Genomic DNA, 23365 nt, shown 5'->3' on the forward strand with positions numbered 1-23365 from the left:
ACCACTGACTTAGACCCATTTGGCTGCTGTGCAAAGGATGGATGGGAGGAGGTGGAGTGAAGGTGGTGAGCCAAGAGGTAATGGTGGCTTGGATGAGGTTGGCAGTAGATGATGTGATGAGTGGTTGAATTTGGGGTATATTCTGGAGGCTGGGTCAACAGGACATACTGATAAGACTGGCTACAAGGTGTGAGGGAAAGGAATTCAGGCTGACTCCTGCCATTTGTGGTCTAAGCCACTGCATGAATGGTGATGCCATTTACCTTCTTGGGAGGGCTTGGGGGAAACCTGTTCTCTTGCGGTCAGGTCATTGGGAGTTTGAGAGCCTAACAGATATCAGAAGTCACCTACGGGGAGAATGTAAGTGGAGAAAAGGAAAAGATTGAGGGTCCTGCAGAGGAAGAGAGGTATCCATGAAAGTCTGAGGAGGAGTGTAACCAGGTGGAGGTGGGTTCAGCAGGCATATTGGCTCTCAGAGGACTTTGCTATCATGGGGAGTAGGAAGCTGGCCAGTAGCTGGAAGATGTCATTCTCGTCTGACCACATGTATGTTTTCAGTAAAATATGACGTGTTTAGAGATCGGAGTGAAGAGAAGTTCTGAAATAGTACATGGATGGTCAATGGGCATAAAGTTGGGGCCAGTCTATGCTGCGTGAACTCTATGGAAACTAACTTACTGTGGTTCTCCAGGGACTTGGGCATGTTCTGTTCTGGATCCCCTGTGTCACTATCACACCCTGAAAAGCCCCACTGTCTTGGTGCAGACAAGTCCTGAAGAAGGAAGAGGACACTGCTGACTTCATGGAGAGCATAGGCTGAAAAAAGTAGGGTTTCCGATTAGGTGGGGTGATTAGGTGGGTCCGAGGTGTTCTGGGGAGGCGGCGGGAGCACGGTGTGTTGGAGAAAGCCAGGCCAGTGGTGAGCTGCTTTTCCTTATATTATGAGGAATGAGAAGAACAACCTCATAGAATCGAAGGCCATGCTTGTGCAGAGGGCTCTGTAGGCAGTGGGGCAGTCCCCTGCCATCAGCCAGAGATTGACTGTGCCCCTAGTGAGTGCCATCCCTGCGATGACATCACAGTGCAGCAGACGTTACTTTTTGCCAGGGCACTCTAGGCTAATGTAATCATAAGATTACATAATTAACCCAGCTGTCTCATTAAGAAAATCAACTGGAATTCAGGGCATAATTAGTCATACAGCAATTAGCATGCTGATGAGCAACTGATGAAAAGCTGTCTAGATATCAAGTGTGCCAGGACCACCCCAGTTACGGCAAGGGGGGATAGAGGCGACACACTGCCCCACGCAAGCGAACCAAGGATTCCCCATATCAGCTAGTGAGCCCTCACAGGACAGCCCGGTGTCGAGGGACAGAGGGAGAGCCCTGAAATGGGTCAGCGTACAAAAGCAGCAACAAGCAATTCAAGACACCCATCTTGTCACATTTGCCTTTCTTTATAATGTTTATAGCTATTTCCTCAGTCTGCAGACATATGGTGTACAAAATGGAGAAGCTGATCAGGCCCCAAATTTGTTTTAACCTGTCCAAGGAGGGTGAGAAAAGTTGCCCCCTTGTCTGGGTTCCAGTGTTGGGTAGAGCATAATGTCCATCCTCTAGTCCCCTTGGCTGCTCAGTCCTACACCCGGGGAGGAGGCAGGAGGGCAGCAGCAACCCACACCCTCGTTCGGAGGCTGCAGCCCTGGTTCTGCCTCGGTCCCATTATGGTGGTGGTGGTTGATTCTTAGAATGAAAATGTTTCATGAAGGCAAACTGAGAATGTGTAAAGGGAATCCTGCCATCAGGGCACCTGAGGTTATAGAGTTCTCTGGAGGGGCCTGGGCATTGGCTCCTCTTCCAACACCAGGAGACATAGAATACATGGACTGGACTAGTCTTACAGGATCCAGCTGGAGCAGCCACATTTCCACAGCCTTCAAAAATGCTACCAAGTGGCCCATTGGTTAAAATCTTGGTAGAAGAAGCAAGGGGTATTTCTAACCAAATCCTAAGATTAAAAAAAAAAAAGATTTTTAATTGATTTTTAGAGAGAGAGAGAAGTAGAGGGAGAGGGAGAGGGAGAGGGAGAGGGAGAGGGAGAGGGAGAGGGAGAGGGAGAGGGAGAGAGAAGGAGAGAAACATCAATGTCAGAGTGAAACATTGCTGCCTCCTGCAAGCTCTCTACCGGGGATCAAGCCTGAGCCCGAAACCTGGGCATGTGTCCTGATGGGGAATCAAATCAACAACCTTTGGGTGCACAGGATGCTGCTTAACCAACTGAGTCATGCTGGCCAGGGCCAAATCCCAAGATTTTGACACTATTTTCCAGAAGTTTTGCTATGGGATCGCTGAATGAGAGAACAGTGTTTTCTAATTGTAATCAATACTGTGTTCTCACTTGAAACCAGGGTGAGAAGTACAAAAGCCTGGATTACTGTTTTATCCTTATGAAGGAGCATTAAAAAGCAGTTCTCAAAAGTGATGTTCCACTTTATTTCTGGATTCTCAAATGGCACACTAATAGGGATATTCACCAGGAGAGGAGTTTCCCAATACACAATGAAACGTGGCCCCAGAGCAGTGGCATTTGCAAGTGGTTCTGAAAATGGAGGGTCCTACAAAATGGGCTCTCCAAAGCCAGTTCTCTTTCAGGACTCTAGAAATGAACACCGCCTACTGACGATCGCAGGCCAGTTACTCTACGGACACAAAGTGAGGGCATCAGTCATGAAACACTGAGTTCTAGTAGTGTTGCATGCACGAGTCAATGAATATTTCATACCATTGGTAATGTGCTTCCTAAGATTTAAATCTTAAAATAAACTCTTCCAGGCACTGCCTTCGTGTTTGAAGGGTTTGTGTCTGCAGGACGTAAACCACATCTTAGCAAGGAGTGAAAGATGATTCTCTTTATGTGGGGGCGGGGGTAGAAGAGGCACCGAGAGAGGCCAGGAGAACTTGCAAAGAGGTTCTTCCATGATCGCTGCAGCCCAAGCAGAGTTCTGCAATACCAATGCACAGGTGGCAGCTCCACCAACTTTGTCTCTTTTTCTCCTTTCTAGGAACTTAAAAACAGACGCACAAAAACTATTCCCGAGATGTTTCTGGAACAAATAATTTATAGAGATTATTAAATGTGGACACTCAAATGACCACTGCTTAAGTTATCTGCAATCCATTAATAAGGCCTATTCAGAAACTAAGATCGCAAGTTGAGTATTTTACTGATTTAAGCTCTTCCCTCGATTGTTGAAACAAATGCACGCTCGTTGTAAAAAATCTTAAAAGTATCAAGAAGCAAGAGTAAGTCACCCACACAAGGTTAATTTCTGGCAGATTATGCATGCCATCATAACTATGCTCAGAGCACAGTAAAATTTCAGCTATGCAAGAGCCTTTAAGGAGGTCATTCCAGAATATTTCCAGCAATCTGAGAGGGTCACATTTTAAAAGCAGAGATATTTATTCCTTATTTCATTACAGTAAGGGATGGAGCCTGCTTTTTTTAATCTGTTTAATTATGGAATATTTTCTCAAAATTCCAGGAGAATCTCCCACCACCCAAATAGAAGCCACCTGAGGGAAGGCAGGGGCCAAGTTTCACCTACATTTGTATCTTAGGTGCACAGTCCAGGGCCTAGCACACAATGAACTGCAGGCAAGTGCTGGCCCAGGGAATGTGTGAAAATGACTAATTAAACAACACACTTTGAATCCTTTCTTGCATCACTATTGTTAACAAATAGTCACTGAACTCTGCTCTCACTCACAAATATAGATTCCAAAGCAAGACACTGGTCTCCTGATTAGAGGAACTCCCCATCTAGGAGGGTAAGGGGGAAGGGTGTGCTTCACCCAAGTGTCCTTATTAAGTCATGTTGTTGGCAGATGGCTAGAATGCTTTACCTCATGACTAATTATTAGCAAATTAATAAGTATAAATCTCAACCAGAGGTGTATTAAAGTAAAAAATTTAAATATTTGCATGTTTAAGCTATCCCTGCTGATCATATACATCTCTCTATATAAAAGCTTAAGCAACCCTTTTGACCGTTCGACCAATAGCTATGATGTGCACTGACCACCAGGGGGCAAACGCTCAATACACAGGCATGAAAACATGGAACAGACTGATGAATCTCAGAAGGAAGGGGGGAGGGGGGAGGGTGGGAAGAGATTAACCAAAGATCTTATATGCATACTAGAGGCCTGGTGCACAGGTTTGTGCACTGGTGGGGTCTCTCAGCCTGGCCTGTGGGGATCAAGCTGAAATAGGCAGTCCGACATCTCCTGAGGTGTCCTGGATTGCGAGAGGGCGCAGGACAGGCCGAGGGACCCCACTGGTGCATGAATATGTGCACCAGGCCTCTAGTTATTATATAAAAATCTGTCTGAGATAAAATGGACAGGTGAAGCCATCTAGATTAAAGGCATAAAATTATAACTTATTTATGAATTCAAAACTTCCTTCCTACTGCTATGATGCTGACAATAAAGTCAAAGAACATTTTCAATTAAAACAATTCTAATTTTCAATTAAAATTAGAAATGGGAGGCTAATTTTCCAAACATTTTATTGGTCTTCCTTTTAATTTTGAAAGCCATGTAAACAAGTAAACCACGTAAACAAGTATTGTTACCCAGAGATGGAGGAAATAACACTGTGTTAACTGAGTTCTGGGCTAAAGCTGCCCTAGTCACTTTTCAACCATCCTCTCTCTCCAACTTCACTCCTACCACCTGAAATCTAGCAACCTCATCTCTCTCTTCCCACATCACCTTGGACTTCTTTCCAAATCTGTTGTCCAAATTGCAGTCAGGATGACTTTTTTATTATACAGACAGGATCATGTTACTGCTCCGCTTAAAACTCATTCATAGTTTGTCTGTTAGAGTCCAGAACCCTTCACATAATCTACCAGGCCTCTACCTGCCTTTGCAGCTGGGTGACCACGCTGGTGTATGCCCTTTACTCAAGTTTAACTACTGACTACTGACAGTGTCTTTGTTTGGACAATGTAGTGCCTGGCCACTCCTTACTGCCCTCTCCTCTTCTTGTTCACAAGCATCTGCCTCTGAGCCCAATCCTACCCATTCTACACTTTTATGCCCAATGGGCTCTGCCTTCCAAGCACTTACCACACCTAAAATTCAATAATTACTTGTGTAATTACTTCTTAATGCCCACATTCCCACCAGACTCTAAAGTTCATGAGAACAGGAAGTTATCTGATTGCTTAGCTCACTGCTCTAGTGCAGTAGCTCAGCATGGTTCCTGAGACATAGTAAGGAGATGGTGTTTAAGGTGCCAACTAAGAAATTTCAGGGAACGAGGGTCAGAGCAGTGTGAAAGGAGAGTGTGCTTTGGCTAAAGTAGCAGAATATTTATAATAAAAAGCATCTTAAAATACTCTGAAATTAATTAGGGAATGCAGAGCAATCTGGTAGCAAATGAGAAAGAACACATACCTCAGATCTTAACTAGTTTAACTATTCAGAGGACTCATCAGGATGAGTGTGTATTTAAATGTTGATTAAGTATCTTTAATAAGAAGGAGCTTTTCAAAGGAAAAATAACTTTGGGATACTGACTGTGGACGATAAAGAAGAGAGAAGAGCTGAGTCACACCACTGAAGGAGAGGAGGCAGGAGGGGAACGGGTAGGAGTGGAGGGAGATTCCGTGCTTTGTGCTGAGTGGGTAAAGCTTGGGATGCCAGCAGGACAGCTACTAAACCAAACACAAAGCCCAAGGCCTCTGAAGTGCATATGCTGGTCTGATGAACCCCAAATGCTAAGTGTCATATAAATGTCTGTGCAGGCAGGTAAATCTTTATAGAGTGACATGAAGCAAAATCAGAGTTCAGAGAATTATTAAATGGCCCCAAGTCAAGGAAAGATACATTCTGTTCTCTCACCATTGAGGTCATTAGAATGCTCCAGTGTGCTCTCCCTCAGTGGAAAGTGTCAACCTCACAATTAAAGCCAGAGACCAAAAAACCTCAGAAAACATTTGAAGAAATAATTTGATCCATTAATTCATTTGACAAATATTTATGGAGTTTCTGCTACATGGCAGGCACTGGAGTAGACATGAGAGAAATAATTAGGGACAAGACCACATTGCCCCAGTCCCTCTGCCCAGCCAGAAAGGAAAACAGCTGAGTCCTAAGTAGCTGTAACAGAGGGAACACAAGCTGCTGGGAGCAGGGCATGTGTGTGTGAGAAGGACACACCTGAGCCACACCTGGGAGGTCAGGTAGCAGTGTCTCAAGTTTACCTCAGGAGTGAGCTGAGCTGAGCTGAGCTGAGAAGGGGCCTGGCCTGCTGGCTGACTGGGGAATGGGCTGGCTAGAAGGAGGCAACCCTGCGGCACAAACCCTGGGGTCGCAATACTGTAGACATGAGGGGGCGGCCTGAATTGCAAGTGGAGGGCAGGAGCTGGGATGGAGAGAGTGGATGGGATACAGAACATTCTGAAGGAAGAATGGCCGGAACTTGGTGACTCGGTGCTCGGCATGTGCAGCTGGGTAGAAGATGGTGCAGCTCCCCAGGTGAAGGAACTCAGTAAGAAGGCTTCCTCTGGACACACTGGGTGGTTTCAGGGTCCCCATCAGCCACCCTAGAGAATATATCCAGGGGGCTGCTGGATATTCAAGTTGACACTCAAAAGGGAGAACTGGACAGAGATAAAGCTTTCAGAGCTACTGATGTGACCTTCTGCCAATTTGGCTATGGAGGACTCCAGAGTGGCCTTGGGTTGACGGACTCATTGTGTCCTTCAACATGTCACCCCTGTGCTATGCCAGGCCCTGCTCCAGGTGCTGGGCATAGAGTGATAACCCAAGCTTTCCTCAAGGAGCTTTCATTCGAGTAGGACCAGCAGATAAGAAACAAGAAAACCCACAAATAGATAAAATTTCTGGAAGAGGTGGCAAGTGGGGACTGGTCAGTCAGGTTATTATGCCAGTCTCCAAGGCCTGGGACTCGGGCTCTGCCTCTTCCTGGGGTGGCTGGTTGGCTCTTCCTGGGCTCCTGGAGCTGGGCCACATGGCACAAACCTGAAATACCAGTCTCATTATTCCCAAGAGCTTCCTGTAGTTTTCTGAAATAGCGTGAGTTGATGTTTCTTGAAATTAGAAGACTTAATGCACCCCACCAATATTTCTGGGTTTGGCGGGACTGAAGCCTGAAGCACACAGACAGTTAAGGCATCTGACTCTCCACAACTGTGTGATGTCAGTAAATGCAATGCTTTGACCAAGCCCTTCCTGTAAAGCTCAGCCACAGGATTACTTCATCTGAGCAGCAGGACTTCAAAACACAGGTACAGTGCTCCCAGCTCCACTCATGCTTCTCGAGGAACTTATGAGAACCGTCAGGCCACAGCATGAGTAAGAAAGAAATACCTGGGACGTGGGGAAAAGTGATCTATTTGGCATGAAGATGGACTTGATTGACTTTTATTACAGAAAACATCGAACATTCTTTGCTCCCATCACCTTAAGCTGAAATTGCAAACTTTAATTCTGCAGCCAAAAATGATAATTACAAAGAATATCACCAATGGGAAAAATGTTGATAGTATAATGTTAAGTGAAAAAAGCAGAATGTATAAATATGTGCCGAGTATGATAAAAATTCTATAAAAATAATATACGAACATGACTAAGGTCTGCTCAGGCAGAGATCATTGATGAAAAATATGTTCTCGTTTCTCCTATGGGAAATTAGGATGGAAAATAATGGCAGAAAAAGAAACCCAACAATTTGTTAAAGTGGCTGCCCAGCTGAGAAACTTCACTAAGGAAAAACCTAAGTAAAAGCTGGACTTTAAAAAAGGAGAATGTAGGGTATTTAGAAAACAGCAGCAAAAGACTCTGGGTCTTTGGCAAAGATGAAACAAGTCAGACTCCTTTCAACTACGTCATCAACACAAAACTTGCATTTGCATAAGATCATGCCAGTGGACCACCGAGGTGCCAGTACCCGAGAAAAGACCATACCATAGGCATCCAATATCCATTTGCTGTGAAGAAGCCTTTTCATGAGCCTCAGCCAGTTTTCAGGGAACCCCCAGTTGGTTACAAACTCTTGCAGAAAGTCAAAAACCCAGAATTTGGAACTAAGTGCTGGATAAGCTCCTACGACAGCAAAAGTTTAGAACAAAGAAAACCATTCTCTACCACAAGGCTGTTCCCTTACACTCTTCCATTTCAAAGATGAGAAAACTGAGGTCCAGACAGGAAAAGGAATGTGACAAAGACCTCACAATAAGGCTCTGGCAAGAGAATCTGAATCTCCCTACTTCCTGTCCAAAGTGTTTTCTGCTGCCCCTTGCTTGGGGTGACCTCTTTTAATCCCAGCTCCCAAATGGTACAGCAAAGCCCACAGGAGACCTGAATTAGAATGCAAGTTCAGATATAAAGGAGACCTGTAGCTGTTTTGCTTTGTTAAAGTAGTTCTAGTCATGTCAGTAATCCACATACAGTACTTGGTTGTAGTTAATTGGGCTACCACTTGCCCTTGGCTATAAACTTTAAGTGAAAAACGTGGCCAGAGGTTTCTGGCTCCCTGGATGACCGGGGAGGGGAGTGAGGTATTCAAGGGATCCTATTAGGCTGTTCCTGAATGTGGAATCAACCAGCCCAGAGGCACGAATATCCATGACATCTGCACAGCACTCCACAGGTTCTACTTCTCTGAACTGTGCAGCATTTTATACCAAAGCTAAAGGTGGCTCCACCGATTTCAGCTTCCACATTTGCAAAAGCGTTCACTGGGGGTTATGTGATGACTTTAACACAAGTATATCTAATTTCCATACCTACCCAAAGTCTGGGTTTTGGAGAATTCCCAGAACTCCTTGGTTTCTTGCCATTGATGGTGTAATTCTCTTAGGAAAGCTGAGAAGAGTAAGCCCGCGAAACCCACCAACTCTCCAGACACAATGCCCACCGGGGGGTTATCAGTGCATGGGCTTACCTGGAACATCAATCAATCTTTTGTAGACATTCAAGAAGGCTGCCTCAGCTTCTTTGCTTCTTTTACTCAGTGCATCAATCTGAAAGGGAATGGAAGAAAAGAAAAACAAAGAGCTCAAAATTTGTCATGAGGTAATTTAAAAATCATTACGCATCTAGTAAATTCTCAAGGCAAATGGAAGTCAGATTTCTCCATGTAGATGCCGGACAGCTGGGCCTGCAGTTCTTAGAGGAAATGTCTATAAGCAAACCAAAGGGGACAAACCCATGGGCTCACCTCCTGAGGGCGCACAAGTCAGGGGCAGCACTCTGCTCTGAGATGAAGCCATTAGCAACACTCTGTCCCATCACCCAACTGATTGTGGGCTTTCCATAGAGAAAACGGCCCAGTGCCCTTCCCGGTCTCTTTCCTTCTTCTGCCAGTATTTACTAAGAGTTGACTGGACATTGTGCTGTACATTGTGCTGGAGGCAGGGCAGAAAGGGACAGCAAATATGTAAACAAGTAATGAAATCCCAGCCGGGAAAGTGCTGGGTAAGCAGAGCCACGGGGCCACAAGAAAGGGACATCAAGTAGGAAAGTAGGTGGTGATTGTGTGGTCCTCAGGAGCTGTCCACCAGGGTGGAAAGGTGAGATACTATGTGAAAGGGGAAGAACACATTCAAACACCCAGAATACAGCTCTTAAATCGGGGGATTCATAAATCATCTTTAAGAATTTTATGAAAGCCAAGGATTGTCCTCCTAGAAAAATATCACCCCTCCCACTGTACACACACACACCAAACACACAACTATGCATTCTATTTTAGGACACTCACATATCCTGTCCATGGAATCCAGGTTAAGAACCCATGGATGGGGCTCTAATATACCAGGGGATATGGGGGTCTGCTGGGGTGGGAACATGGACACATGGGGAGGACTGGTGGGTGGCAAGACCAGACAGGTGAGGGGGTCAGATCATGAAGCACCATCGGTGCATGTGGAGGATGAACTTCATTGTCTGGTCAGGAAGGGGCAGAAAGGAGGCAACCATTCTGAGGCTGCTGCCTTTGCCCAGATGAGTAATGTACAGGGCAGTTGGGGTGGGGATTGAAGGAGAGGAGGCCAATCAGAAAGATTAGGGTCCCAATGAGTTGATGTGAGGCACAGAGGAACCAGGCGAGTCAAGGATGAAGCCCAGGTTTCTAGCTAAAGCAAAGGATGAGTTTCTGTGATGGTGGCTAGGACCAATTTGTCTCATGAACCTCACCCAGCTAAGCTCATTTCCCTTCAGTGTAAAGTCTATTCATCAAAGAAAGGTGACTCTGGAAATACCAAGTATGCTAGACACAGATGCAAAGAGCCTCTGACTGTTAGATGGATTCAGTATGTATTTTGCTCACATAACGCACTCGCTGAGACAACAGATCACTTTTTACACCTGAAGCATGCAAGATGCTACATGCACGAAGTTCATACTGGCTCAGGAAAAGGACACTAAATTACATATTCCTTCCATCCCCTCACAGAATTATACTCTGTCTCCAATGTTATTAAAGAGGCAAAAGGATGTGGTTTAATGACAGGGTCTCTCACCTGAGACAAGCAACAATTTGTTGAAGGCTGAGAGAGATCACCTGATTAAGGATGGGAAGACCCTGAAGAGTGGGATGCAAGGCTACCGGGGCCGGGTCTTAGGAAATCCAGTGCAGAGCAAACAAATGCAATGCAGCATTTCCATTTCTAACAACTGTGCACCAAATTTGCTATTTGAAGTCAGTTGTTTGCCCCCCCATAAAATAAGATTATGATTTAGGTCAAGTTTTCAGAATAATCCATGAGGACTACTTAAATAGGATTAGTTCTCTTTATTTTAAAAATAAAATGTTTCTCCTTTGATTAGCAATTCATGCTCATTGTATAATTAGAAAAATACCAAAATAAAGGGAAGAAAATTAAAATTATAATTCTGCTATTCACTGGTAAAAGTCATCCCCTGTCTGGTCTGCAGTTCCCTTCGATTTTTTTTCTAATTAAAATAAACATACAGTTGTATGAAATATAGGCATAGAGGAAAACTATAGAGATAGAAGGTAGATTAGTGGTTGTCTAAGGCTGGGGGCAAGGAGGATGGGGGTTTGGAGGATGACAGCTAAGGGGTACAGGGTTTCTTTTTGAAGTGGTGAAATATTCTACAACTGATTGTGATGATGGTTGCACAACTTCATGAATATAGTAAAAGTCAATGAACTGCAGACTTTAAATATGTGAATTATATCTCAATAAAGGTGTTAAAAACGTGTGTGTTTGAAATCAAACCATATGCAAAATTTCATATTGTGCTTTCTTTCACTAATGTATCATAAATTTTTACAATATCTATTACAATTTTTGGAAAACGTCTTAAGAGTACAATTTCAACTGTAGTTAACCACCATATATACACACAGGGGTGGGCAAAAGTAGGTTTACAGCTGTGAGCTATTGTAATAATCATAACCTGCATGTCTTTCCCCACATGAACAACTGTAAACCTGCTTCTGCCCACCCTTGTAGATGTTGTGAGTAATGGTGGATAAGGAGCTGCCTCTCCAGATGTCTGGAACACACCCGTGTGCTGGGGCTTTCTCTCACCTAAGAGCGTCCGCCTGTGGGGAGCAGAGTATCTGCCCAGAAAGCAGGGCAGATGCCCTGGCTGCTCTCCGTACCTCTCGACACAGAGGCCCTCACTTCCCAGGGCTTTTGGCTGAGTACACAAAGGGTGGTTGCCCCTCTGTGGTGGACACAGGATGGGATCTGGAAGGATCCTGAAACGCCATCTTCAATTTCCTGTCTGTGTTGTTGATGGGACATGAAGGAGGGGATTGGCAATCTACATAGCACATTTGGGAACTGTTATGGGTTGAACTGTGCCTCCGCCCAATACCCATGAATGTAACCTTATTTGGAAAAAGGATATTTGCAGGTGACAAGTTTAAGATGAGGTCATTAGGGTGGGCCCGAATCCAATATGACTGTGTCCTTATGAAAAGGGGAAACAGACAGGGCGACCATCACTCACACAGGGAAAACTCTATGTGAACATGAAGGCAGAGATTGGGGAGATGTGTACACAAGTCAAGGACCACCAGAGATCAGGCTGGGAACAGATTCCCCTCACAGTACTCAGAATGACCCAATCAGACCAACACCTTGATCTTGGCCTTCTGGTTTCCAGAACTGTGAGACATAAAAGTCTGTTTTTAAGTCACTCACTTTGTGGTACCTTGTTACAGCAGCCCTAGCAAATTAATACAGGGACCAGGATTCTGAGCCCTCTTCCTGCTCCCTTTTCCACAAATAGAAAAAAATTCAAACCCAATTCTGAGAGAACAAGGCTGGACCAATGAGTTTAATTAATTAATTAAGCAACTAGACTATGAGGTTTCTTAAGAGAGGTGATGAGCACTCCATGTGGTTGAGGTTCTACTTGACGAGGTCCCTCCATCCCCCTTATAAGATTTTCAAACCCAGAAGAATTTGCTGATTCTGGGAATTTTGATACTTTCTATGCTTGTTCACTCTTTTGACTCCTCCCCATGTCCAGGCCCAGGCCTTGGAGTTTGGGTTTTGGTCTATTCTCTGTCAGCTCCCTCTTCTCTGTGGTGGGATTTCCCTTGCTTTCACCTGGGACGTCCTACTTCTGCGTGTTCATTTACTTGAATGCCCTTCACTTGCATCTCTGCCTGCTGAAGACCTATCCATGTTTTGAGGCCCAGTGCGAGCCCCACCTCTCCCAGAATGTGTGTGCCGCTTTCCTCCTGCTGGCAGGGTTCTGAGTTTGGAGGGAGGAAGGTGGACTCTGGAGCCAGGCAGATCGGATGCACCTGCCTCCCAGGGCTGGGTGGTTAGATAAACTCATAGCTTGGACAGGGAAGGACGCCATGGCAGTGACTTTGTCATGTGCAAGAGCTCTCCTCCGGTGAAGCCGGGAAGTAGAGGCCTGTCTGTCCCCTTATCAGTCTGTGATTTGGGTGAAATGGAGTATCACCCTCATCTTTATGCCCTCTACCCGCTACACTTCCCTGCGCTAGGTGCTTGGGCCCATGTGTTGCCTGCCTTGGAGATGGTGAGCCAGGGCTCATCGTGACAGCCCCTCATTTGAGGGAAAGAGGTTTGCGGTGAGGTTTTAAGGCCCAGATGGTTAAAAGTAGGACCTGAAGTTAGACATTCTGGCTATTTAATGTGCAAAGACAGCCTCAGATAGACATTCTGCCTACCATTCCTCCTCCCTTAAAGCCATTTTGAAAAAGGGCAAGGACAGGTGGCAGGACTGGGACAGATCTCGAGAAGCTCTGACTGCTCAGGCACTGGCTCTGGATAAAACCTGTTCTGCTATAGGGATCAGCCTCTTCTCCTGCCACACCTCACACTCTAGCCACACCCGGCTTACTCCCAGTTCCCTGAATACATGAGCAATTTCCCCACAGCCTGGAAGGCGCCTCCTAGGAATGTTCCTCTGATCCTTGAGGCTCAGCTGATCCATCCCTCTGCTGCCGCCACTCCCATCACCATATGGGATTGCTCCAGAACTGCAGATAATGCTCCCTTAGGAGATCCTAAATTCCTGGAAAGCCCAAACTATGCTTTCGCCTCAACGGCCTTACTTCCCAAAGACTAGTACATAGTGGGTGTTCACTATATTTTTATGTGTAAATAAAAATTTATCTAAATTGGTCAACAAGTGAGCAAATGGTTAAAGTATCCAGTTTAAATCTTTATGAAATGCTTAATATGTAAAGAGTCTTTTGTTCAGTAAGCATTTGTTTCACATGCTCATATGACAACAGCCACTTGGCTGGAGCCAGCACAAGGCACACACCTGAGGGTGCTCTGTGTGGTGAGCTATGCCCTTACTCTAGCAAGATGCCCAGGGGCTTCTACTGCAAGTTTCCTGGGTCCAATACTTACCTTTTCCAGCACAATCACATTATAATTCTGAGTTTGGTTTTTCTATAACATCAATTAAATTAAAAAATAAAGGTTTATATAAAGGTTTTAAATCTCAATCAATATTTGCTTACAGTGGTATGAAAACTTAGAGGCTGTGTTTGTAGACCAAGTTCATGGATATAAATTGCAAGACCCCTGATATTTAGAAGGGGTACGAAAGTGCCCAACCATTTGGGTGCCAGTAGAGTGGCACTGGGGAGTTTGGGGAGTCATGTGTAACGTTGAATTACTGCTCCCAATCACTGTCCACCCTCCCTGTAGGAGGCATCTCTGCCCATTACCATGTGACCTGTGGTGTTTATAGCACTTTCCACATGGGTGCTTTCCTGCCCCACTGATATCAGGCCTGATTGAGCGAATTGTTTTGATCAGTGGAGTACAAGTGACGATGCCATATGCCACATCTGAGTTTAAGATTTAAGAATGACTGTGTGGTTAAGCCACTGAACTTTCTCTCTCTGCTGCGAGAATAGCATGGCCTGATAGGAGCTTCTTCTTCCACTGAGCTCTGGAATGAAGGCAACACATGGGCACAGAGCTGTCACAGTCAATCCACAGCCAACATGTAATATGAATGCGGAATAATCTTTCATTGCCATATGCCGGGAGCCGGTCCATCCTTGCTGTTTCAAGGGACCTGGCATATATGGCATACGGTTCTTAATATGTTTGCTCACCTTCTTGGCGCTGTGTTTTAACCAAGGTCACCTCTCCGAGAAAGGTTGAATCCCCAGGTAGGGATTTTTCCCTGAAGTTAGGGAGGGAATAAAACCCCTCAACTAAGTGCCAGGGTAATTAATCACTTTAACTACGAACAATCATGCTTAAGCTACATAATCTTTACTCCCTGGAATGGAGATAAGAAACACCCTAACCTTTGGAATAGAGATTGATGGGATTGAATCAACTGGTATAAATACAGATGTAACAAGACAGAAAGACACAGAGCTTAGAAGAGAACCAAGAAGACAGAACCTACACAGAACCTACAGACAGAAGAACTTCGCTGGAGAGAACATGGCAAAAGATCCTGTACTGAACCTGACTACAGAAATTGGCAAGAGAACCTGACTAGAACCTGGTGACTGAACCTGGCTGGAGAACCTGGACAGAACCTGGCTGGAGAACCTAGCGAGGGAACATGGCCACAGAACCTGGCTGGAGATCCGAAGCAGAACCTCTCCGGAGATCCAGACCAGAACTTGGCTGGAGATCCTGGCTGGAGATCCTGGCTAGGCTGCTGATCAACTGAACACTGTCTCCGTGTCCTTCCTTCTTCGCCGACTCCGTCCACACCTTTGGGGACCCCTGGAACTGCTGGGGCTGGACCCCGGCAGCCATAGGCCACTGAGATTGGGGTTGCTTGTTACTGCAGCACGATCTAGTAAAGGAGTCTAATTCAAATTCTAAGAGACAGTCACATCTCTAAGAAGAAAGCACAAAGAAAAAAATGAAGAATAAACATGAAGGCCAAAGGATTTTTGTTTGTTTTACAGCTTGATTATTTTTTGCCAGGGGCAGGGGAGGGGGAAGATGGCATGACAAAGTAAAAAGGGCACAGGGTTGGAAATCAGAAGACTGGATTTAAGACATGGCTCCATCATGCATTTTCAAATACTGAGCTAGCTATGTACCCTCTGCCTCCTCGAATGTTATTTTCTATGTCTAGGGAAAGGGAATGACAAGAATGCTTGCCTTGTAGGAACCCTGGGAGAACTGCATGAGACAGAAGATGTGACAATAGTGCGGAGCTATTCATGAGCTAGTTTTCAGCGTTGGGATAATTATTGACCTATGATGTATTTAGAAGGAGAAACATCATGCAAATATGTCTAAATTAAGCATCAAAATTTCAGAGGGTCAGTTAGAGGAGAATCCAGTCAAAGCATCAGCTATTGTACAAAAGAAATTGCCATTTTAAAAAGAATATTACCTGTTAATAAGACTGCCTCTTAAACAGCATTTACAGTGGGTTGTTACAACTTTTTAGGGGTATGCTTATGTCTTAAAATGATATTCCCTGCACAAAATCCCTCTCCCACCTATAACTCAGAGCATGATTGGGTTTGAGGCTGTGGGGGTTGTTATGAGAATTTTCAATAAGAGTCTCCAGTTTTCAGCAGAGGAAGGAAATGTGGGGAGAAAAGGTACAAGCCTGCATTTTAACTGGAAGACATTTGCTTAGAACTGAAATAAGAACAAAGTAGTATAATATTTACAGATGTGTAAATCCTCTTTTCCCCCCAGCCTTAACCACCAATCAACCAAGAAATCCTGCTTGCTTGGCTTCAGAAATCAGATTTCAGAATTAAAATCTCTTTCCCTTCTTTGATGCTTCAGCCTTAGTTGAAGATCCCAGGATTTCCACTGTGGACACTACAGACCAGGACCCAGTGGATCTTGCTAACTGTAGCCTCTCCTTACCACAGAGCATGATGTGTCCTTCACAGTGGCTCTGGGTCACTGGGGCTCTACTGACTTCCCGTCGCTCCCAAACTACAATCCACATCCTTAGGCTGGGGTTCCAGAACCCTTCCCCACATGGCCCTTGCTTAAGCTGCCAACTGACCATGCTTTTCTACTCCAAGTCTTGGTCCCCTTAACATGCCATGCTCCTCATGCCTCCAGGGCTTTATGCCCTAGGTCCTCTGCCCTTCACCCCAGGCACAGGGAATCCAGTTCTCCCTTTATGAGTCAGTCTAGGGGATGCCTCCTTTGTGGTGTCCCCCAGACTTCCCCAGGCACCGCTCGTCACTTGATCCTTGTGCTGCCTGAGCACTTTGTAAATCCCTCTTTGCCCACTTCTCACACTGCACGATGATGACTCATGTCCACAAGCTGCTTCTCAACATCTCTGGGGTCTGTCCCAGGCCAGGGCAGCGGCACCTTCCTTTCTCTCTGTCCCCAGCACCCAGGTCTTAGCGAGCACAGGAGGCTGCCTGGGAAATGTCTATGAATGAGCAAGGGTGGGTTCCCAGGCAGAGAAGGCTGCCTAGGCCAAGGGATTCCTTGAAACTCACTGTTGAATTCTGTAGCATTGATTACTTTAGAAGACCAGAGTGGAAAAGGCAGTTTCCTATAATTAAAAGCTTTACAAAAAGCTTTTACTACCCACCAGAGTTTAGGTCTGAAAAGTGGGAAGTCATGACAACCAAGTTCTGATCTAGTTTAGGGAAGAGCAAACTGCTCTTGTCAGAATAAGAGAACCCTGGCGAGGCAGCACCAGCAGAAGACAGAGAAGGGAGGGGCTTTCAGGGCTGGGGATGAGCTAGCCAGGTGATGTCATCTCTAAAGTGGAGAAAAATAAGACCTCTTCATGGGCTTTTGGTAAGTACAGCTCTGCCCCCCCATATTCTTGGGGGTATGTTCCAAGACCCTCAGTGGATGCCTGAAACAATGGATAGTAGTACCGAACCCCATACATACCATGCCTTTTTCCTATACATACATATCTATGATAAAGTTTAATATATAAATTAGGCAAATAAGATATTACCAACAACAATAGAATAACTGCTAACAATACACTGTAGTAGAAGTTATGTGAATGTGTTCTGATAAGTAAAATAAGGTTTACTTGAACACAAGCACCGAGATTCTGCAACAGCTGAGCTGATAACCAAGACAGCTAGCTACTAAGTGACTAACGTGACGGGTGGGGTGCCTACAGCGTGCAGGCACTGGACAAAGGGATGATCCAAGTCTAGGGCAGGATGGAGCAGGATGATGTGCATGCTACTCGAAGGGCGAATAATTGAACACTTACGAATTGTTTATTTCTGGACTTTTTCATTTAATATACTTTTTTATTGTGGTTAACTTCAGGTAACTGAAACCACAGAAAGTGAAACGGCAGATAAGGGGGGACTACTGTATTAAAAAGAAATGTGTGCAAAGCACCTACAACTCGGCCTAGCACTTGGTGGGCATGGACTATCCTTGCAGCAGCTTTTTCTACTGAATGCTGTTTGTACACTGGTGACTCCAAAGCCTCCCTGAGGGTGACCCCCGTCTGTGTGCCACAAATGGTGCGCACCCAGTTCACAATGACAGGATCTTTCATTTGGACACTGAGGTACAATAAGCAGGCGCCCCAGCGCTGCCCAGCTAGTCTAGCCCCACAGGCCACATACAGAGTGCCTTGTCACACCAGCTGTGATGCACAGATACAGACAAATAGTGGGACTTTTTCCAAAGGCTTTGGAATCACCAAAAATGCATGCTACAGGAAGACTGGTCTTGATACTTGCCCACTGCTATGTACTCTGAAATGGGAAAGGCTCATCTTTCCAGAGAGTTCTGAGCCTTGCCAGGCACAGGCAGGGCAGTGCCACCCAGGGCCAAGAGCCTGGATACAATGTTGGAAAAGCAGGCTTGAGTCCCAGCTCCAGCACCAACATAGGAATAGTACCTCAGCCACTGAATTAACCACTCTGTGCCTCAACTTCTTTGTCTGCAAGTGGGGAGAACATATCTTGGTTGCTGTAAATGACAACACCCCTTCTCAGATGTAGAAAACGACCAAGTTACTCAGAACCAGGCCCCTAAGCAAGGATAAGAATCCCCCACCAAGGATGTGATGACGCCCGCACAGTGCATTGAGGCTGGGCATGAGGCCTGAGGCTACGTGGTCAGTGGAAAGAACGTGTGCTTTGAAGGAACACAGACTTGGGTTTGAATCCAGCCCTGCTTACTGAATGACCTGAAGGTGGGTTACTTAAACTCTTTATGCCTTGATCTCTTCATCAGTTTGGTGAATAATTCCCTCGTTGCTGAGGTATCATGAAAATAAAATGGAGAACCTCCCATACCAAGTATTCAATACAGTATGGAATCTATAGAAACTTAGTAAAACATCAGTAACCTTCCTCAAAAAATCCAATCCAGCATTCTTTCCATGACACCATAAATTGTCCCCGTTTGCTGTCAAACCAAGCAGAAAGTCAAAATGATTAAAGTCTTAGGGGACAGACACTTAAACAACATTTAAGATACCACGGTGGCAATGGTGCAATCAACAATCCACTATGCCCTGGGAATTTATAAGCTAATGATTTAGAAATAAACACGGCCCATTAACAGAATTTTCAAATCGATGCACTCTGCTGGTCTAGAGGCCAATAAGGATCAGCAAGAGCTGCAAGGATATGAGAGAAGTTTTGTCTCACTGTCTGGCTGCAGAATTCTTTCAAGAGCAAAACATGAGTTGAAGAGCCATGTGGAATACTAGAAGTCAACAGAGAATGACCAAGGTCTTGTCCAAAACAGATGCGGACGCGGCCACAGCTTTGGAGTTCTAATTTTAACCGAATACAGACGTGTAAAAGGAACAGGCATGTTTTCTGTAGGAAGATCACAGTAGCAGGGCCCAGTAATTCTCCTCTAAGTATAGGTTTACTTAACCTTTGGGAAGTAGTCATCCTGCCACTATGAGAGTCCTATGGGGAAAGCAGAGAAGACCCAGTGTGGAGGGAGCCCCTCTCCCAGCACCCTGGAATAATGTGGAGAGAAGAGAGGCTGCTAACGGGCAGGGGAGCCCACTGGCTTTGTTTCTTAAAGTCACGTTCCTTTGTGATTTGTGACACCCAGATGGAATTCAGTGAGGAAGAATCATGTCCATGATATTCCCCATCATAGAGAACTGAACAGAACTTACTGGAAATCCCTACACTGCTCAAAGCAGAGAGGACCAATCCCACGGGAACGTTTTGGTTATAAAGGCAATGTAGTGTAGGCCCTGGCCAGGCACCTCAGTTGGTTTGAGCATCGTCCTGATACACCAAGGTTGTGGGTTTGATCCCCAGTCAGGGCACATACAAGAATCAACCAATGAATGCATAAATAAGTAGAATAACAAACTGATATTTTTCTCTTTCTAAAATCAATGATTTTTTAAAAGGCAATGCAGTGTAGACTGGGGTAATGCCACGAAATTGCATCTTATATACACTGACAGAGTATTCCTTAACTGCTCCCACCCTCCAAAAAGTTTCTATGAAAAGAAAACTGGAGAAGTCCAGAAGAAGACACAGTGCCATGCAGAATGAGTGGGGAGATGAGGATGTGAGGTCATGGAGAAAACACCTGTGGCAGAGGACACTATGACAACAATAGCAAAGACAGTAAAAACAGCAAGAAGTATGTCTACCTTCTTTTCCAGGTTACAAAGCCCTTTCGTTACATCTGCCATTCTGTCTGTCAACATACATATAAAGGGTTTTTGTTTTGTGTGGAAGAAGGATTAGCTATCTTCTCCCTTCCCAGAGAGCAAAATCAGAATCAACAGGTAGAAGCTACAGGACGGCAGACCACAACTTCAAAGCAGGAAACTCCCTGCAAACAGCAGAGTGCTTTAGAGGTGGCACATGCCGCCTGCCTGTCTCACCAGAATGTTCATGCCTTCACTTGGTCAATAAATTGTTTGAGGAATAGCTAAAATGTGCTCGGCAGTGTGCTACCCTATCGTCTGGGGCCAGAGCCTCCCACTTCCATTCCCAGGAGGCTTCAGAATGGGTGGTGCTGCCCCCACCCCTCTACAGGTAAACCACAGATGATGAATGCCTACCTAAGATTTTTAAAACACTATAATATGTGTAAATGGTAGAAAAGTTTAAAGGTATAAAAACATGTACAGCATGCAGGTTGCACAATACAAGACCAATATACAAATTTAAATAGTCTCCCTATACACCAACAATACACCATCTGAAAGTGAAACTAAGAAATGTTCATGGGTTGGAAAACTTGATATTTTTAAGATGGCAAAAGTCCCAAATTTATCTACAGATTCTATGTAATATCTATTAAAATCCCAGCTGGCTTCATTGCAGAAATTAGGAAGCTTAGCCTAAGATTCAGACGAAAATTCAAGGAATCCAAAATAGCCAAAACAAACTTCAAAAAGAAAAACAAAGTTGAAGACTCACACTTAACAATTTCAAAAGTTAGTACAAAGCTATATTAACCAAACTATGGCACTGACATAAGGACAGACAAATAGATCAATGGAGGAGCAAGCCCAGAAATAAACCCTCACACTATAGTTAACTGATTTCTGATAAGTGTAAAAATACAATTCAATGGAGGAAAGAACAACCTCTCAACAGACAATGCTGGGACAACTGGTTATCCATAGGCAAAAGAACATGGTTGGAACCCTATACCTTACACTGTATATAAAAATTAACTCAAAATGAATCAAATATCAAAATGTAAGACTAAAGCACAAAATTCTTAAAAGGGAACACAGATGTGAATCTTCATGACTTTAGATATGACACCAAAAGCACAAACAATAGAAATAAAGTTGAGAGTTAGATTTCATCAAATTTAAAACTTTTGTGTTCCAAAAAACACCATCAAGGAAATGAAAAAGACAACCCACAGAATGGAAGAAAAATTTTGCAAATCATATATCTGATAAGGGATTAGTATCCAGAATACATAAAAATCTCTTGCAACTCAACAATAAAAAGACAAATAACTAAATTAAAAATAGACAAAGAATTTGAATACACATTTCTCCAAAGAAGACATACAATGGCCAATCCTATATAATAAAAGCCTAATATGCTAAGTGTCTGGTCATCCATTCATCCATTCAACCAATCAAAGCATAATATGCTAATGATATGTGAAGGCTGCTCAACCACTCACTATGACATGCACTGACCACCAGGAGGCAGATGCTCTGACTGGTAGGTTAGTTTGCTGCTGGGGTCCAGCCAATCAGGACTTAGTGAGACGGGCCTGACACACACTGGAGCCCTCTCATGGTCCCTTCCCAGCTGGCCAACCTCCACATCCCTCCTTGGCCCCAATCATGCACCGGTGGGGCACCTCGGCCTGGCCTGTGTCCTCTCACAATCCGGCACCCCTTGGGAGATGTCAGAGAGCAGGTTTCGGCCTGATCCCGCAGGCCAGGCCGAGGGACCCCACTGGTGCACGAATTCATGCACCGGGCCTCTAGTGAGTACATAAAAATGAAAACATATATCTGTGCATAAAATTGTATATGAATGTTCACAGCAGCATTATTCATAACTAGAGGCCCGATGCATGAAATTCGTGTAAGAGTAGGCCTTCCTTCCCCTGGCTGCTGACACCCGGGACGATTGTGGAGCCCCCCATTGATGGCCCCACTGGCCGGTGGCCTGGGCCTCCCTCTGCAGGACAAACATAGGGCAATGGCCGGGCCCCCAACCAATCACATTGCACACGCCTTGGCTGGCCTGGCGCCAGTGGGTATCATAGCGTGGTCCTGGATGGTCATCCGGATGGTCATTCCACTGTTTGGCTGTTTGGCTGATTTGCATATTATGCTTTTATTATATAGGATAGTCAAAAGTGGCAAAACCCAAATGGCCATCAATTGATAATGGATGAATAAATGTGGCATACCTTTACAATGGATTATTTTTCAGCCATAAAAAGAAATAAAGTACTGATACATGCTACAACACTGATGAATCTTGAAAACAATATGCTTAGTGAAAGAAATCACTCAATCACTCACAAAATACCAGATTATATGATTTCATTTATATGAAAACTAGAGGCCTGGTGCATAAATTTGTGCACTGGGGGGTGGGGGTGGGGGTGGGGGAGGGGGTCCCCTCAGCCCAGCCTGTGCCCTCTTGCAGTCCAGGAGCCCTTGCTCCTTACAGCTTGGCTCGCTGTTCCTTAGCGCTGCTGCAGAGGTGGGGGGGACTCCCACCACTGCCTCTGCGCTCACCAGCTGTGAGCCCGGCTTCTGGTGGAGTGTTGCTGCCCTGTGGGAGCACACTGACCACCAGGGGGCAGTTCCTGCATTGAGCATCTGCCCCCTGGTGGACAGTGCACATCATAGCAACTGGTCATTCTGCCATAACGGTCACTTAGGCTTTTATTATATAGACTAGAGGCCCAGTGCATGAAATGTGTGCACTGGTAGGGTCCCTAGCAGCTGCCAGCTGGGTACTTCCTCCCTTCCCCCGGCTGCCTGCTGCCACTGCTGCCACCACCGGATGGGGCCTCTCTCCCTTCTCCCAGCTGCCTGCTGTTGCCGGGGCCTCCCTCCCTTTCCCTGGCCGGCCCTGCCCTCTGGTTGAACTCCAGGACAACTCCTGGTAGAGGGGGCAATGTGCATACTATGCTTTTATTATATAGGATGTTGAGAATGATTACATCTATAGAGATAGAAAGTAAGTATATTAGTGGTTCCAAAGGAGTGGGTGGGGTGAATGGGGAGTGACTACTAATGGGTATGGGTTTTCTTTTTGAGGAGATAAAAATGTTATGAAATTAGTAGTGATGGCTGTGCAACTTTGTGAATATACCAAAAACTATTTAATTGTAAAAAGAAAACAGAAATACCTGACCCCCGAAAGTACAAGTATACAGTGAAAAGCAGGTCTCTTTCCTATC

The 23365-nt window shown here is 45.1% G+C and overlaps 1 protein-coding gene across 12 annotated transcripts in view; it reads right to left on the minus strand.

The window, feature by feature from the left end:
* Positions 1–23365, minus strand: part of CUX1 (cut like homeobox 1) — a 371745-nt gene that overhangs the window by 158438 nt on the left and 189942 nt on the right. For all 12 annotated transcript variants that reach the window (XM_059693543.1, XM_059693542.1, XM_059693541.1 and 9 more), the window contains one exon: positions 8986–9064. In XM_059693543.1, the coding sequence (XP_059549526.1) occupies positions 8986–9064 (79 nt within the window). The remainder of the gene's footprint in view (positions 1–8985; positions 9065–23365) is intronic.

Source organism: Myotis daubentonii, chromosome 4, assembly GCF_963259705.1.
Source record: "Myotis daubentonii chromosome 4, mMyoDau2.1, whole genome shotgun sequence".
NCBI lineage: Eukaryota > Metazoa > Chordata > Mammalia > Chiroptera > Vespertilionidae > Myotis > Myotis daubentonii.